Genomic DNA, 17,586 nt, shown 5'->3' with positions numbered 1-17,586 from the left:
AAAAAAGAAGAGCAAGGAAAACCCAAAAGAGCTGATAGGACAGTTAAACAACAGGGAGAGAGGAGGAGGAGCAGAGGGCAGAGAAGAGCTCCTGAGCATTGGCAGTGTGGGTCTGCAGATATAGAGCACAAGGTGCATCCTGGCCCAGTGAGTCTGGGATCTAGGAACTCAAGGCACATTAATCAATGCAGGAACCTTAAGCATTTTAGTTCTATAGTTTTGACCTATAGGTCTCATGAAGTTAAGGGCAGGATACAGGGCTTAGTGATAATAGGACATGCCAGATAGCTGAAGCATCCAGTATCTGACACACATATCATTACCTGAATAATCTTGTAAATATGTCTCCCCTGAGATAAAGGTGGAAATGGTTTCCTGGAAGAGAAGAATCTGCCAATTACCCAAATCCCAGCTTTTAAATCAAACTGCATATCCTCTTGCTGCTTCCCAATCTTTCTCTCTCTCGTTCCCTTTTCTTCTCCCCTCTCGGTTACTCTTCCTCTCTATTGATGTGGACTACCAGGGAACATCTTTATGAATCCTGAGAGCTGATACTACAATTTTCCTTTGCTTGAAATTAATAAACATGTTATTGGCTTAACATGGAAAAATCTGTAGAAAGTATCAGTTGTACTTTCCCAAGGATCAGGCAAATGAAGTCTAAGCCCATCCTAAGCATCATCTTCCTACTGAGAAATAGCAGCGCTCAGGTACCTGGGTAGCATCAGTCACCCTTACTAACCAGTGTTGTATAGAATGAAATAACCTTCTTCATGTTTTCACATCCCACGTGCTGCTCTCATGTGCACAGATTTCTCCCCTGCTTGCCCACTAGACTCCTGGGAGTTGGTTCTGCTATCCCATGTCCTCCTGAGTACCATGGAAGACTAACTTTTGGAATACTATCAACAAATTACACTGAAAGAGATTGTGATTCTCGTAAATTTTACTGGATTAATTTTAATGTCAGGGAAAAGCATCACACATAACACATTATCAATAAAACAGAAAAATTCAGATGAACTTCTTATGTCCTCTTTAGTCTGTAAGGTCAGAACAAGCTTTCTTGCATTACTGTCCCCACACTTAAGTCTCTCGTTAGCTGTGAATGGGTGTCCAGGAATGTGAGAGCTCTCCTGCTTTCAAACGCTCTCCTTTGCTCAAATCTTTTGCTCTGAGGTTGTACTGTAGTAAGAGTTCCTGATGATCAAAATTGAATTCTGAATGGAAAAGACTTTTTTGTCCAGGACACTGGCAGGGAGAGGATGAACACTTTCTTCTAACATCATAGATATAAGGAAAAATGTTTATGACAGGACTCAAAGCATTGAGAACAGCAGGAGTCAGTCCTGGTCCTTAAGTGAGCAGGTGTAGTGGGGACAGAAGTTCCTTCTAGACAGGACAATAAGGGTGAGAAAGAGGTGGCAGGAGCCAATGAATTTAGGTACTTGGATTCCAGCAAGAATGCAGTTCTGGGGAAAACAGTCAGTTAGTGGGAATGGAATCTCAGTGATGAGTACATTATCTTCGCAGAGGTGATCTGCATTCAGAACTCAGGGTTCATCTCCCTAGTGAGTCTCAGAGCCTTCTCGTAGTACAGCAGGGCCTCAGGCATGTTCCCTTTCAGTTTGTGGACTAACCCAAGGAGGCTGATGCTCTCCACTGGTCGAACATTCTGCTGAACCCGTCTTTCAGCCACTTTCTCCAAAGCTATGAGTAGTTTCCTCCAGGCATAGGACTTTTCTTCTATTTTTAGACCTTTTAAGTAGTGGGTGATTGCCTTGTCTTCTGATTTTTGATGAAATTGCTGATAACGGCCGTAGCGTAGATGGATGTCTTGTTTTCTGTGACCTGTAAGGTTCTGCATGTTCAGTGCTATCTGGAAATTTGCCTCAGCTTCTTCATATTGGTGAATTTCTGCGTGCACTTCAGCCATGCAAACATAAACTACATCAAACGTGGGCCTCAGTTCCACAGTCTTCTGAAATTCACAAATGGCCAGTTGGGCCATTTCCTGCATGCTGCCCTGCCTTCTGGAGAGTGTGTTTCTGGATGTCTTCAGTTGGATCATTTGTTGCCTGTAGCAGAGCCCTATTTGGAAATGCAGGTAGCCAGAGTTAGGTGATGTCTGCAAGGCCTTGCGTAGGAGTTGGAGAGCTTTGTCTATGCAGCCTTTCCTTCGGTAATACTTGGCTGCATAACGAAAGACATAGGTTTGACAGGATGTGCTGCTGAGGGCTTCTTCAATGTGTCTTTCTGCTTCATCTGTGTCTCCTGTGTCCTGAAGTTTCAGGGCAAGATAAACTTTAATGTATGGATCTGCTGGATTTAACATGACAGCCTTCCTCAGGGGTCCCAGAGAAATATTATTATCATCAAAGTCTTGACGATAGGCAGCTACAGCATAGCCAGTGTTGTATTCGGGGTTTTCAGGCTCAGCTTCCAGAGCTTTTGTGAAGCAGGCCAGGGCTCGTCTATAATTCTGTCCTCCACACTTCAGCAAGGCCCAACCTTCCTCACAGTGCATCTCAGCACACTCCATCCTGTAGCGGAAGGGACTTGCAAATTCCTTGCAAGTTTTCTCCACCTTGTCCAGGTAGCTCTGGGCTTCTGCCAAGCTGCCCATGTGGTAATGCACCCAGGCACAGTTGCCCCAGGTCACCACACTTCTCTTGCCCAACTGCTCTCTCCTGGCCAAGGCTTCTGCTTCTCTCAGGCTCTGCAGGGCTTCCTCATTCTGGCCTTTCAGATGTCTTACGTAGGCCAGGAGGTTGTGCATCCCCACTGGCCCCTTGATGTCTAGGAACTCGACCTGCTCTGATATTCTCATTTCCAAATCAGGAATATCGGCGTCTTCAAAGAACAAGCTCCACGTGAAGTGACAGCTCAGCTGAAGCAGACTCTTCTTGACCTGATCAGCACCAGCATTCTCTCTGTGAGAAGGAAGTAGGAAGATTAGTTATGTGAGACCTGGTCAGAATCTGGCACCATGCAAAAAAACATTTTACAACATTCTTGTTTATTTCCTAGAAATCTAACATTTCGCTCATTTAGAATTTCTTGATATCTGTTTTTCCATCGATCCCTCAGCTCCACTTACTACAACTGTCAGAGTCTCCTTGCACATGCACGTCCACCTATGTGTACTTACCATCTTAGCTTTTGAGTTCATCCGTTTATTCACGAATGGACATGGTCACAGAGATACAGGCCCACCCGCATTCTTGTCAGACTCCTGCCCTGAGATGTGAAACTCGATAAAACTATTATCCCTTCTCCACTTTGTACATGTGCCTGCCACCTGAGCTGACCTAAATAGGAACTGTCCTCGGGTTCAACACCAAGTATTGGTCATTGCAGGTCCTTCCCTTTTCATCTCAGACACAAACAACCGGTGTCCTGTCAGAAGAAGGCTGACTCAGAACAAATGGTCATGCTCTCTGCCTTGGGACAGCCTTGTGACACTAGCGATATTATTTTCTCTGGATCTTTTACAGGGCAACATAGAAGGGGGGTGACTCAACCATGGTGTAGGAGGTCCTTCTGTATTTGTGTTGCTTTCATTGGTTATTAAAGAAACTGTCTTGGCCTAGTTGACAGAACAGAATGCTGGGAAGAAGAACAGAGTCAGGCAGACGCCATGAATCTTCAGCCTGAGACAGACATAAGTTCGAATATTTCTGATAAGCCACAGTCACATGGTGATACACTGATTTAATAGAAATGGGTTACTTAAGATGTGAGAGTTGGCCAAGAAGAGGCTAGATGCAATGGGCCAGGCAGTAATTTAATTAATACAATTTCTCTATGGTTATTTCAGGTTTATGCTAGCTGGGTGGTGGGATGCCGCCTGCTCCTCCCACTTGGATAGGGCAACAAGCACCCACCTTCTACAGAGTGTTGCCTAGTACGTCCTCTCCTATGGTTACAAAGAATCCCTGCATTCTAAACATGAATCTACATTCATGTTCTTTCTTATTTTGCTATGGAGCAGGACAATCACTTCCCTAGAATGTATCACTAATACCTCAGTATCACACTGTACCCATCTGTGTAATGGGAATGTTATCAGTGTTTCCCATTTCTGGTCTTTGGGAAGATTAGTGAAGCTAAACACATGGCTATGTTACAAACTCCACAGCAGTTTCCTGCTTTTCTATCAGTGTTGAGAGCAAGAGATAGAATTGTGTGACTCGGGTTTTGTAGGCACCCACAGCAGTGGCTCTGAGTCTTACATGGCTAGATGGCAATAGGCCCTTGGTCCTGTTGGTAGTTGTCTGCCAGAGGCCAGAGATGCCAAAGTGCTTAAATCAGCTGTCTTTGGCTTTGATCTGATCAGATGTCAAGAATAGCAGCAGGAGGTGCCATACCTGTTAGGTCTTTCCCATAAAGGAACACTCTAGCTTGGAGCCCTTAAGTGTTGACAAATAGAACATTACAGCCATTTAGAAACCTCATGAATCAGTCATTGGACTCACCAGCCCACCCATCCCATATGCTTCTATCCTGAAAAATGTCCTGATGACTCTGGATCGCCCCCCACTTCTGAGTTCAAAGTCTACTGTAGGAATTTTGTCTTCATTCTTTCAGTTAAGTCTGAAGCCTGCTTTCTGAAAATCCCAGCTAGGTTCATGAACACCAGTTTTAAAAAATACAAGACCAGAATACAGCACCATCGCCTCAAAGAAAGCATTGGGTGAGCAGGCCAAAATGCTAGAAAATCTCCAAGATGGTCCTGTTAAAAATGATTTTGAAAACAAAGAATTGAAATCACTATAAAGCTAAAATAATCAAGACATTATGGCACCAGCATGAGTATCCCTGTAAGAGAAAAAGGCATATACAGCACTGGGGATGGTGTTACAGAATGACCTGAGAGAGAACACTGATTGCATGGTTGAGCCCTCTGCGTACAGGCGGCCGTAGGAAAATTACCGAGCATAGTGGCTTGCCAACAGAACTTGGGGGATTTATACTATTAGAAAATACCTTTTTACATACCAATCTCAGTTCTCCCTCCCTACTTCCATCGTGTCCCCTACAACCCCTTCTTTTCACCCTCCATCCACTCCTCAGACAGGTTAAGGCCTTCCTTGGGGACTCAACCAAGTATGGCATACCAAGTTGAGGCAGGACCAAGACCATTCCCTCTTTATCAAGGTTGAATAAGGTAGTCCACCAGAGGGAATGGGCTCCAAAAAGTCAGTTCATGCACCTGGAATAGGTCCTGATCCCATTGCCAGGAAGCCCCACAATAGATCAAGATACATGACTGTCACCCCACATTCAGAGAATCTATTTCAACACAATGCAGGTCCCACAACTATCAGTCCATAGTCTGCCTGTGAGCTCCAACTTGCTCGGGTCAGCTGTCTCTGTGGTGTTTTCCCACCATGCTCTTCACCTCCCAGTCTTGTTCATATGACCCCTCCTCCCTCTCTTCAACTGAATGCCAGGAGCTCAGCCCAGTGCTTGGAGTGGGTCACTGCATCTGCTTCCATCAGTTACTAGATGTAGTTTTGTGATGACAGGTAGGGTAGTCACTAATTGCTCAGCACTAAAAAGCAATGACATCATGAAATTTGCAGGCAAAAGGATGGAACTAGAAAAAGCATCCTGACTGAAGTAACCCAGACCCAGAAAGACAAACATAGTATGTACTCACTCACAGTCCATATTATATGTAAACAAAGAATAACCAGGCTGCAATCCTCAAACCCAGAGAAGCTATGTCAAAAGGGGGACCCTAAGAGACACACACATCAGGGTCCCAGGAAGGGAAAATAATTAAAAGCTTCTGGGTAAACTGTGCCAGGATCGAGTCAGGGATAGGACGGAAGGGGAGAGCAATGTAAGAGGTACCTTGATAGAGGGGGCCAATATGAGGTTAGGGAGAATCCTGATGCTGGAGAAATTGTCAGGAATCTTCAAGGATGATCCCAGCTAGGAGTCCTAGCAATAGTGGAGAGGGAATCTGATCAGGCCTTCCCCTTTCTAAGATTAGTACACTAATTGTCATGACATGAAATAGCCGGCCTGCATGGCACCTCACCTGGTAGGTGTTTCTTCCTAACATGCAGAGACCACAATCCTGGTAGATTCTCATGTAGTCTTTTTGTCTGTGCAACGAACTCTGAGAACTCTTTTCTGTTTTCTTCCTCTTCTTGTAGGAAAACCTCCCGGTCCTGTAGCAGAAGAGCCCACCCTTGCATCTTCAGCTAACTTTAATCACCTTCCTCTAACTTTATCCATAGATAAGTACTATTCTTGAGGCTGGTTTGGACAGGGACACAGTTTGGACATTAGTATAGCCAAATGATTTTTGACTTCTTGACTTAGCCTCTCTAAGTATTTGATTTGAAGAAAGAGGTTCTTTTGGGCAGATTTTAAAGTCTGTCATACAACTGAATGCAAAAATAGAGTAGGAAGGATATACTAGGAAAGTTTATTCACCATTTAGGATAGAAAAAGCACCCACGAGAAAATATTGCAAGAAAGGTTTAAATCATGGCATATATCTAGAGCCCAGGGGTGGGTACAGAGCCCCAGGGTGTATTCCTCAGTTTTTCCCCCTGTGTTTCCACCTTCCTATAGTTTGTGGTTTGTGGTTTGTGGTGTGTGTGTTTGAGCTATGTGTCCCTGTTATCTGTGTGATCGTGTAAAAAACAGTATATGCTCATGCCCAATTTTTAACTTGGTTTCAAGTCTGGAAAAAGTTCAGTTTTGTAGTAGGAGCTGCGGGCTGTGTTCCTGCCGCCCCAGCTCCTGGTCGCCTGGCTAGCTTATGCCCCAAAATAACAACACACTAACAGTATTCTTATAAACACTGCTTGGCCCATTAGCTCTAGCCCTTACTGGCTAATTTTCATATCCCGATCAACCCATCTCTAATAATCTGTGTAGCACCAGTCTTACCGGGAAAGATTCAGCATGTCTGACCTGGCGGCTGGCTGCATCGCATCTGGCTCTGAGAGGAGTTGTCTTATATCTGAGCTCACTTCCTCTTCCTCCCAGCATTCTGTTCTGTTTACTCCTCCCACCTAAAGGCTGGCCTATCAAATGGGCCAAAGCAGTTTCTTTATTAGCCAATGACCTTTCTCCATCACAGTCTCTTTGAAGGTTAGAGATACTTTCAGAAAAATAGATTTTAACCTTGTCTCAAGGCATTCTGGCAGGGTTATGAAAAAGGGAGATAGAAAAAGGAAAAGAAAAGCAATACTATCCCAGCAAAAGTAGAGGGTTAGAAGTGACAATCTGGAAGCAACTACTCTGAGACAGAAGCTTTGGGTTTAGAGACACACACATCTCAGTAAGGGACTAGATGGAATGATGCCCCTCCCATTTTGGGAATCTGATGGTCTTTTATTAGTTTTGAATGCCATTTCTTTACATAAGACCAGAGATAGAATTCACTTCTAAAATTTTTGAAAATTTCATTGGCTTGAATGACAAAAGATGAGCTGAACAAAGATGATAACAATGGACAGGAAACATAGAGATCAGATAGGAAGAGTCAGTGAGGCCTCATGATACACAAAGAGCAATGAAAACCATTACAGTGGGGATTGGAGAGCTGGTATCCCCCTGCTAGGCTGTACAGCACCAGATGTCCAACCCTGATATCATATATAACAAAAAACATTATAAATGCTGGACAGGGACACACACATATATATGTTCATATATACGCATACAAAAACAATGAATGAACTAAAGAGGCAATGAATTTGGAGGAGAGCATGGAGGGTAAATGTGAGGGACTTGAAAGACAAAAGGAAAAGAAAGGGAGAAATGTCATTGGGTTCTAACCTCAAAAATAAACAAAAACCTGTGGAAGAAGACATTAAAGTAAATTAAGGAAAAGTAAAAACATATTTTTAAAACAGTCATAATGATCAGGAAATAACTTTCTTTTAGGGTTCTTCTAAGCCTTGGTCTCTCCATGCTCCTCCTCTTCCCATAGCATTCCTATTGACTAAAAACACTGACAGCCCTGTCTTCCCTAGGCTTCATGTAATGGACAGAGGATGCTCAAAATGTCCTTGATGTACCAACCAGCAGAGGAGTCACAGCTGTTTGTTCATGCCGTATAAAGGGTTATGAGCTTCATGGCCCAGTGTTCTTTGGGCTTATACCTCATCTCACTTATCCACTCGAATTTCGAGAGCACTGTTTCATAACAAAAATATTTCAAAATGTTTCTAATCATGAGCCCCTGAGAGAGTTCAATTGATGTTGGACACAATTATTTGGTTTTTTGAAAAGTGTCTCTGGGAATGGTTGGTCATTGCTCCTATACTGAGGTCTTTGATAAGCATTTGATAAGCAAAGCTAGAAAAAGATAAAAGCATAAGAAGTTTTTGTTTGTTGTATCCTTGTCTCTCTGTCTGTGTGTCAGTCTCTCTCTCTCTCTCCCTCTCCCTGTCTCTCTCTCTCTCTTTAACTCCGTCACTGTTTCTCTCTTCTTTTTCTGTCTTTGTCTGTTCATCAGCACAAAGTCCTTGCCCCCACAGAGAAGCACAAAGTAAACCAGCAATGATAGACACATAGAATTGTTTCTTCAATAGGAGAAATGTATAGCTTGTTTCCCACCCAGAAGCCTGGACATAGAGATCCTTAATAGCCTGATGATTGTGCTATCTGTAGAGCCAGGATACAATGCTCCCACAGCAGGACCAGAGGTGGCTAATAGCTAGATGGCCTTTGCTTTATCTGTTTGGCCAAAGTCTCCCCAAGCACCCAAATCAAAAAGGGAGTTGGCTAATGCCCCAAATGTCCTCTACACTATCTGTATGACTGACATTACATATGATCCTTCCCTGAGTCCTTAAGGCAATACATAAAACCTGTCTCTACAACCCTTCTTCTTAGAAGGAGTACTTGGAGTTGAGTTCCAATGCAATTATGCCTCTTTGTAGACAGGGCATTGTATTCACCAAAGAAGTTTTTTCATATTCCCCTGGGCTTAAATAAACTCACAACAAACTGCTCAGGGCCAGACTCTAGTGAAGAGTCCAAGACTATGAATATAAAAATGTAGATTCCAGAAACAGGAATGTAGAAATAAAAAATTATAAAGTTGTATGTCTAGGAAAATGAGAACAGACTGTCAGCAGCTCTCTCAGCAGCTTCAGGATGAACTACTAACAAGGCGTTTTTGCTTTACAACCCATTGCTCTATTTACAAGGCCAAGCATCTCTCTGCAAACTGAGAGCTAGCCTACAGATATGAGCTGAATCAACTTTTAGGAAATAGATATATGACCTCTGGGTTATTCCTTATCCCTATGTGAAACTGGCAGCATCAAAGGGGAGACCACAGGGTTTCAGTAAACACCACCTGGAAGTACCAAGGAAGACAATAGATTAATGACAAACACTGGTTTAACCAAAAAACTCTGTTAATGGAGATTGTAAAATAAAGCAATCTGTATCTGAGTTTTACCTTGAGATTTTAAAAATTCCTTTGTTCAGATCTAATGCACAGTGTCCCTCCTATAAAAAAGGTGGGTATAGAAACCGACCTTTTACCACAGCCTAACAAAATCCATCTCTGGATGTGGTCTCAGCTAGCTGATAAGCGTTTTGTGCTCCATAGAGATTTTTTTTTATTTTATTTTTTACAGGATTCTTGTTACTGGGATAAAGTTGCTTCTAGTTTATCAGACTTTGGTGGTCTGTCCCCACCATTGCACGACCCCCCTGGACCCAATGTCTAGAAGTGTGAACAACACTGGCTGACTAAGGTGTGTTCAACCTCATTTCCTTTTTGCCTCGTGCAGACCATTACTCTGCTGGCCATGGCCTTTACAGAGAGCCCAGCATTTCTTCTTCTCTGAGTCTCTGTCTCTTTCTCTGTCCCTGAAAACACTAAATGCATGTTTACTTCTTCTTTTCTCGGGCACTTAGAAACCATGGGCATTTTTCTATAGGAACATTAATCATGGTCTAGGGACATCAGATTCAATCCTGCTTTTCTTTGGTTTCCCTGCCTATAGCAACCCACAGTTAAAATTAGAGACAGTTAAAATTTCCATACATTAGGGAAACTAAAGACATTAGCATGGTAGCTAATAACACTCTGAAATCTGGACACCATCTGTCTATGGAAATCTGCCTTGACTGGGAGGCCCCAAGGATCCTTGAGGGGAGCTGTGCCCCAATGGGAGGCACATGCACTTGTGCATAAGCACTTGCAGCAGGAAAGCTGAGCAGCACAGAGGCAGCCACCATTTGTGTGGGTAACTGGGACAGAGAGCAACCTGGATCCCACTGTCCACGTGCACTTGGAGATCTCAGCATCCAGCCTCCCCTGTGCACTTGGAGATCTCAGCATCCAGCCTCCCCTGTGCATTTGGAGATCTCCAGCCTTTCTCACACTGCAGGCACTCAATTGCAAACCACAGTCCTAGCCACCTGCTAGAGTCATGGGAACTCTGGACCAGGCACAGCTTAGTCATTGACTCTATGATCATGACTGTCACCTGACAGCCCTTAGAGTCTTCTGCTCTCTTGTTTATTTCATTTCACAATTTTATACCTCTGTGGTTTTTGTAATCTCTCTCATTATACAACAGAAGCTCTCAGCCTCCTTCATACTCACATACTATAGATGGTTTTATGTGCAAGAACATACAATAGTTGCCTATGAAAGAGAGATTCTGTAGCCCTAGATTCGAGAGAAAACACTCTACTGACTGACACTTTAGACCCAGAGGGCAATTTCAAACATAAAAGTCAGAGAAATTTACATAAAAAGACTTCACACAGAGCTGGAGTCCAGTGCTGGTATCTCACTCCTTTAATCCCAGCCCTTGGGAGGCACAGGCAGGGGGATTTATGTGAGTTCATGATGAGCTTGGTCTACAAAAGCTAGTTTCAGGACAGTCTCTAAAACTACAGAGAAACCCTGTCTCAAAAACCAAAAACAAACAGAAAACAAAAAGACTTCAGGTGCCTAGCATTTCCTTATTATATATACATATATATGTGTGTGTGTGTGTGAATATAAATAAACATATGTATATGTTTATATACACACATACATGCATATATTCCTGGGCATATTTAGTTTATTGTGGGGAAATATTTAAATATTTCTCATTAAATGTATTAGAATTTCCACATTTCTGTCTCATATTGAGGGACAGAAAAAAAATGTGTTCTCTCTTAGTTTAACCCAGCCAGGGGTTGGCAGAAAGCACTTGGACCAGTAACCTTGAGCAGCATCTCAAAAGATCCTCTGGGGGTTTGTTGGGTACACTTCAAGTAGAGTGAATTGTGAGGTCAGGATATGGCAAGGAGAACATTCTCAGCAGCTGCTCTTGTTTAGGGCTCTAATTGCATAGAGTGGTACCTTATTCCACTCCCGAAGTTCTCGTTGGTAATCATCTCTCTGATGGGATGAGCATGCTAATATATCACCCAGGGATTTTGAACTACATGTGTGCGACAGCCTTAAAAACTGAAGCAAGCATCTGTTCACTCATCCAGCCCCATGCAAATATTACAATCATTAAACAAATTTCCTGGTCCCTCAGTACAATCAGCATCCTTATTCCTTTCTGAGTAGTAGAAAGAGAAGCCACAAAGAGGGGGCTGAAGAGATGGCTCAGTGGTTAAGAGCATTGCCTGCTCTTCCAAAGGTCCTGAGTTCAATTCCCGGCAACCACATGGTGGCTCACAACCATCTGTAATGAGGTCTGGTGCCCTATTCTGGTCTGGCCTGCAGACATACACACAGATAGAATATTGTATACATAATAAATAAAATAAATAAATAAATATTTAAAAAAAAAAAAAAAAGAGAGAACAAAAGAATGGAAGCAGACTTAGTCAGAACTGGCCACAAGCAAATGTCTGTGTCCTGGGTTCACTCAAACTGCACAGCAGGGGAATCCTTACCCCATGGTGGCTGTGAAGGTGGCTGAAGTTCTCTGGACTTTCACCAGGATAGGACTCCTCAGGATCCTTCCTTGATGCTCTGCTCTGTTGTGGACTTTCACCCCCACTGGACTCTCAGATATGAGCTGGGAAACAGCTCTGTAACGGGAGGTGACGTGTGGCATACACCTCGAGGAAACTGAAACTGGAAAGTGAAACTAAAGCCTTCAGGATTCTCCTCAGTGAAACTGTGGACAACCAGGGATTTTCCTTCTTGCTCTCTCCTCTGAACTGATGAGGAGAAGGCTCTGGAATAGACAGACATGTCAGTTCCACTGTCTGTCCAGAGAAAGACATCCCCGGGACCAGGAGATGCTGTTACAAAGGGGTTGATGGAGGCGGTGTGAACATAAAGGACCAGACTGGCATCTTCCCAACATAATTGTTTCTTAGTCAAAAGATCTGAAGTTCTGCACATTGTTCTTGGCAGTGAGCCCATAGTCGTGTGGATTTGATGGAATGGCAAAAGGGAAGTTTAGGGATAGCAGAGTCCATCTGCAGGTCAGTTCCCCTGCAGTCCAGAAGTCATCCGTACCACTTGGTTTGCTGTCTGGCTCTCCTTATGAACTTCTGTAGGTGCCATTATGTGTGTGTTTGTGTGTGTGTGTGTGTGTGTGTGTATGTATGTATATATATATATATATATATATATATATATATATATATTCATTCTAGCCTGCTTATAATCTGCCCTGTCATAGACCAAAGCAACTTCTTTATTAACCAATGGTAATAAAACTTATTCACCACATACAGAAGGTATTCCCATATCATTTGCCCATGACTCATGGATTTTTACCCCTCTTCCTGCATGACCTGTTCCCTCTGATTCCAGCTGGTGACTCTTTGGTCCATCTCAGCCAGTTGAATGTGGACTCTGCTCTCAGAACCAAGGTCCGACTCTACTCATGGTCTTGGGACAATCAATACAAACAGATTTCTCCCAACAGACCCCTTATTTTGTCTAAATAAAAAGAGTTTTAACTGTAATATAGTAAAACTATGTACAATAAGAAAAATTATCAGGTATTGTCTATATAGAAAGGAAAGGTATTAACTTTAACAAATGAAACTTTGTACAATAAGAGCAATTATCAAGTAAGAATTACATTCACAATGTCCAGTCCATTTGTTTTTGGCAAATTCAGAGAAAATATTACCTATCCTCTTTTGATAAACCCAAAGCTTTGTACCTAAATTACTTTCAATCATGGCTAAGAAAAACTAACTATAACCATCTGTATTCAACACCATCAAAGAACTGAGAAGGGTATACTATTACCTGAGTATATAGGAAGTGCACAGCAAGCATCTTCCAAAACTCTTAGTAATGAGAGAAACAGCTGACATCCAAGCAATGTTGGAGCATCTATCTTTGGCCAACAGGCCTAGAATATCTGCTAGACTTTTCTGTGGAGAAGCAAATTTAAAAGACTGTCCTACCTTGTCTTGGCAAATTTCAGTAGTTGCCTTTTTGAGTGTCTTTGTTGAGAGGACAAAAATTCCAATTGAGACAGCATACCTTCAGCAGTTGAGGCAAGGGCAGTCTCTTTGCCAGTGGCTAACTTTACCACAAATGAAAGAAAACTCCATGCAGAGGTTTTCTATGCTCATCATCTTCTTTGCAGTAAATCAGTGCTGCTAGGAACAGATATGTCTCACTGTCACGAAAAGTCCTATGTTATTTGATATTGGGACTTAGCTTTGTTTTTCATATTATATCCCTGAGAAAATGTTCAAATTTAACAACCTTTTTGTTTCTACTATGGATGCATTTCTGCAAGAGCTATATTACATACCTGGTACATATATTTCTGTGGCCACAGTGGTGATTAATTTTGTTCTTCTTTTTTATGTGCTTAAAGAAGTAGTTTGATAACACAGTCAAGAATGGGAAATTGAGAAATGATACAGTCTTTATACACAGGTTTTGAAGGCATGAAGAGGTCATAGAGAGCAGCTGAGGTTTGGTACTATGAGAGGCCAAGAAAGGCCATTTGGTGAAGATGCAGCTTCAGTGGCAGTTGACGGCTCAAACCAGAAGGGGTCATGCAAAGAAGTTGAAGCTTGCAACTTTGAAAATAGCATGAGAGGCTGTTTGTGAAAGTAGAACCCAGTTGCAGAAAAGGACCCCATCATTTTGAAGATTCCAGTACCACAGGATGGCCACCAAGAACAGCAGCAGCTGGGGAGTGGAGCCAGCCAGAGCCTGGAAGACAAGCTGTGTGTGCTGCAGAGGGCAGAGGGAGAAAAGTGACCTAAGCCCTTTGCAGGAGACCAGAAAATTGTGAGTGGATCCCAGATAATTGGATGGTTGGAATTTTATTTTGCTTTGACTTGATTGTGCCTGTGCCCTGATATTTCCCTCTTTATGTAAAAGGGATTTTACTGGAGCTTACAGTTGAGAGACTTGGCTTTTAAAAAACAGTATTTGCAAAGAAATTGGCTATTTTAAAAGAACTGATATTTTAATGTGTTTGAATTTGTAAAGACTGTGGAACTTTTAAAGTGTTTAAGATCTTGAGGATGAATAAGAAAGGAAGTGTTGTGGCTTAACAGAAGTTGACAAGGGGTCAATTGTACTGGCTGGTTTTGTGTGTCAAGTTGATACAAGCTGGAGTCAACAAGGGAAATCAGCTAAGGAAAGGTCTCCTTGAGATTCAGCTGTAAGTCATTTTTTACATTTAGTGATCACTGGAGGAGGGCCCAGCCCATTGTGAGTGGTGCCATCACTGGGATGCTGGTTCTAGGTTTTATAAGCATTTGGGTTGAGCAAGCCATGGGAAGCAAGTCAATAAGTAACTGCCTCCATGGCTTCTACATCAGCTCCCTCTCTGGGAACCTGTCCTATCTGAGTTCTTGTCCTAACTTCTTTCAAGGGTAAACAGCAATGCTGAAGTGTAAGCCAAATAAACTCTTTCCTCCCCAACTTGCTTTTGATCATGGTGTTTCATTGCAGCTAGGGAAACCCTAAGACAGCACTCTTGTACAAGAGCCATCGTAGCCTTTGCCATTCTTGTAAAAAGAAACTGACAAACTCTTTTTGGGATGGGCTCTAATGGTCACAGTTCCATGCTATGGAAGCCCAGCTGAGCGATACCTCCAGCCAGTGCGTGTCTAATGCCATCTGACTCAGTATTGAGGCCTTTCTTTTACATAAGCACAGACTGACTTTTTTTTTTTTTTTTTTTTTGGTTTTTCGAGACAGGGTTTCTCTGTGGCTTTGGAGCCTGTCCTGGAACTAGCTCTGTAGACCAGGCTGGTCTCGAACTCACAGAGATTCGCCTGCCTCTGCCTCCCGAGTGCTGGGATTAAAGGCGTGCGCCACCATCGCCCGGCTTACAGACTGACTTTTGATTAATCCTTGGTCATTAATGCCTGTCAATAACCCTGAGGAGTACAAACATGACTGCCTGGGATGCTGAATGTCATCCAAAGTAGGCAACCTGACATGACAGATACCCCCTAACCACCAGAGATGCAGATTTCTATATCACTGGAAGCAATTTTATTCAAGATGTAACCAGGTATGTGGAGGCAGGATTGGTCAAGGGCAGAAAGGTCCCGAGAACAGACATAATTTTCCTGAAATAGGCTTTAAGATGGACATGGACTGAAGGGCCAGGCAGTGGTGGTACAAGCCTTTAATCCCAGTACTTGGGAGGCAGAGGCAGGTGGATCTCTGTGAGTACCAGGCCAGCCTGCTCTACAAGAGCTAGTTTCAGGACAGGCTCCAAAGCTACAGAGAAACTCTGTTTCAAAAAACAAGAAAAAAAAATAAACGGACTAAAGGAAAACAGTGAACATTGACACAGACAGCCAATATGCTTTTGCCATGGTTCATGCCCATAGACAGATATATAAACAGAGGGACTTAGTCACCTCAAAGGGAAAGATTATTAAAAATAAGTATAAAATTGTTCATTTGCTAGAGGCCATGTGGTGCCAAGTGAATTGCCTGTCATTCACTGGCCAGGACACCAAAATACAAAGCCCCCAAGCTCAGGATAACAACCAGGCAAATTAAGTTGCTAAAGAGAATGATCCCCAAAAATCCAAACCCCAGACTATCTGTTGTCGCTGAGACCCAACTGTGCTTTGATAAAGATCTTCCTGAATCAGTTCAGGAGATATCAATTCATATTCTTGTAACAGGATGGCCGCTTGTTTGTCCCGGCTGCCCAGAACCGAAATAATCACTCAGAAACCATGTTCATTAAAACACTGATTAGCCCATTAGCTCTAACTTATTTCTAGCTAACTCTTACATCTTAATTTAACCCATATCCACTGATCTGTGTATCACCGGCAAGATTCTAACTGGCGTCTGTCTCAGGTGAAGGATCCATGGCTTCTCTTTCTGCCTCTTCTTCCCAGCATTCCATTTAGTTTTCCCCACTTAGCTCTGTTCTCCTATGGCTCTGCTATAGGCCCAAAGCAGTTCCTTTATTAACCAATAAAAGCAATACATAGACAGAAGGACCTCCTACACCATGTTCTGACTTGGGGGCTCAGGAGAGCCACAACAGATGGTGGATCTAACCTGGCAGAAGAATCTGCATGCCAAAGGTACTGGGCCAAAACTTGCCAACTGCCTTGCATCGCTCCATGCACTTGTCACCTAAGAAGATCTCAGACGCCTTTCTAAAACTTTAGATTATCTTCTTGGGTTTTTCATCTCAAAGCTATTTGACAAAAACATCTTAGTCTAACTTTAAGTACTTTTCAATGTTCTGTTTCAGCTGTGGGGCACTCTGAAACCCATGACCACATATCCCAATATTGAGCTTAAAAGAAATTAAGCTCACTGGACTAACTGGGACTCAAAAATTAAAATTTTTTCTTAATCATTAACCTTTTCTTAATCATTAAGCCACAGTCTATATGGCTCCTCAATAGAAACTTATGTGTTATAACAGTGTGACACTTCTTTGTTTATATTTTTAACCACAAAAACTCTATCTAAACTGACATTATTATTATTGTTTACATAGTATAGCTTAGGAAGAAGTCATTTTCATGATAATAATGTCCAGTGGAATGGGATGTTTCCATGAGAGAAACACGGTGCATTACAGGCAGTGGAAAAGTCCCCACACACAATCGCACCGTGCCAGATACCAGGATATGATAGCAGCAGCAATCATGAGAGGGCACAGAAGAAGCCAAATACATTCCAGAGTCTGTGGTCTCCGGGTCTAATGTGTCAGAGTTTGACCTATCAGAGAGTTTCCTCCTGGTGGGTTGACACTTTGAACTTCAGCTTTCATCTTTTGCTCTTCTGACATGGCCATCAGCAAAGACACCCCCATCAAAGATTTGACAGGAAAACATAAATCAAGGAAGAAATGAGGAACATGCCTACTTGATTATGAAAATAGAACCCATTATGCTGTATTGCTAAACATCAGTTTCCATTTACTGTAAGAGTTGAATCACTGCTTTTAAGTCTCTTTTCTGGATCCTGACCTGCCTCAACCTGTAGGCCCATATTTCTGTATGGTGTGGCAGCCAGGCTCTGAAGCCATAGGCCCGACCTGAGGTCATAACATAGCCCTGCAGACAGGCTGTCACTGCCCCAACAAAAGGTCAGGATGTTGTTGCTCCTTTCTTTGTAATTTAGAGGATGCCTTATAGAGATGC

General features: G+C 42.7%; 1 protein-coding gene across 1 annotated transcript; it reads right to left on the bottom strand.

Moving 5' to 3' along the window:
- Positions 1–1,084: 1,084 nt before the first annotated feature.
- On the bottom strand, positions 1,085–12,005 carry LOC130880225 (interferon-induced protein with tetratricopeptide repeats 1-like). Its single transcript, XM_057779165.1, has 2 exons — positions 11,905–12,005; positions 1,085–2,933 (listed from the first exon to the last, which is right to left on the bottom strand). Exons 1-2 carry the CDS (start codon positions 11,907–11,909, stop codon positions 1,547–1,549), a joined length of 1,392 nt encoding a protein of 463 aa, XP_057635148.1. The 5' UTR covers positions 11,910–12,005; the 3' UTR covers positions 1,085–1,546.
- Between the last annotated feature and the right edge of the window lie 5,581 nt (positions 12,006–17,586).

This window comes from Chionomys nivalis, chromosome 8 (assembly GCF_950005125.1).
Source record: "Chionomys nivalis chromosome 8, mChiNiv1.1, whole genome shotgun sequence".
Taxonomy (NCBI): domain Eukaryota; kingdom Metazoa; phylum Chordata; class Mammalia; order Rodentia; family Cricetidae; genus Chionomys; species Chionomys nivalis.
This window is presented reverse-complemented; position numbering and strand designations above follow the sequence as displayed.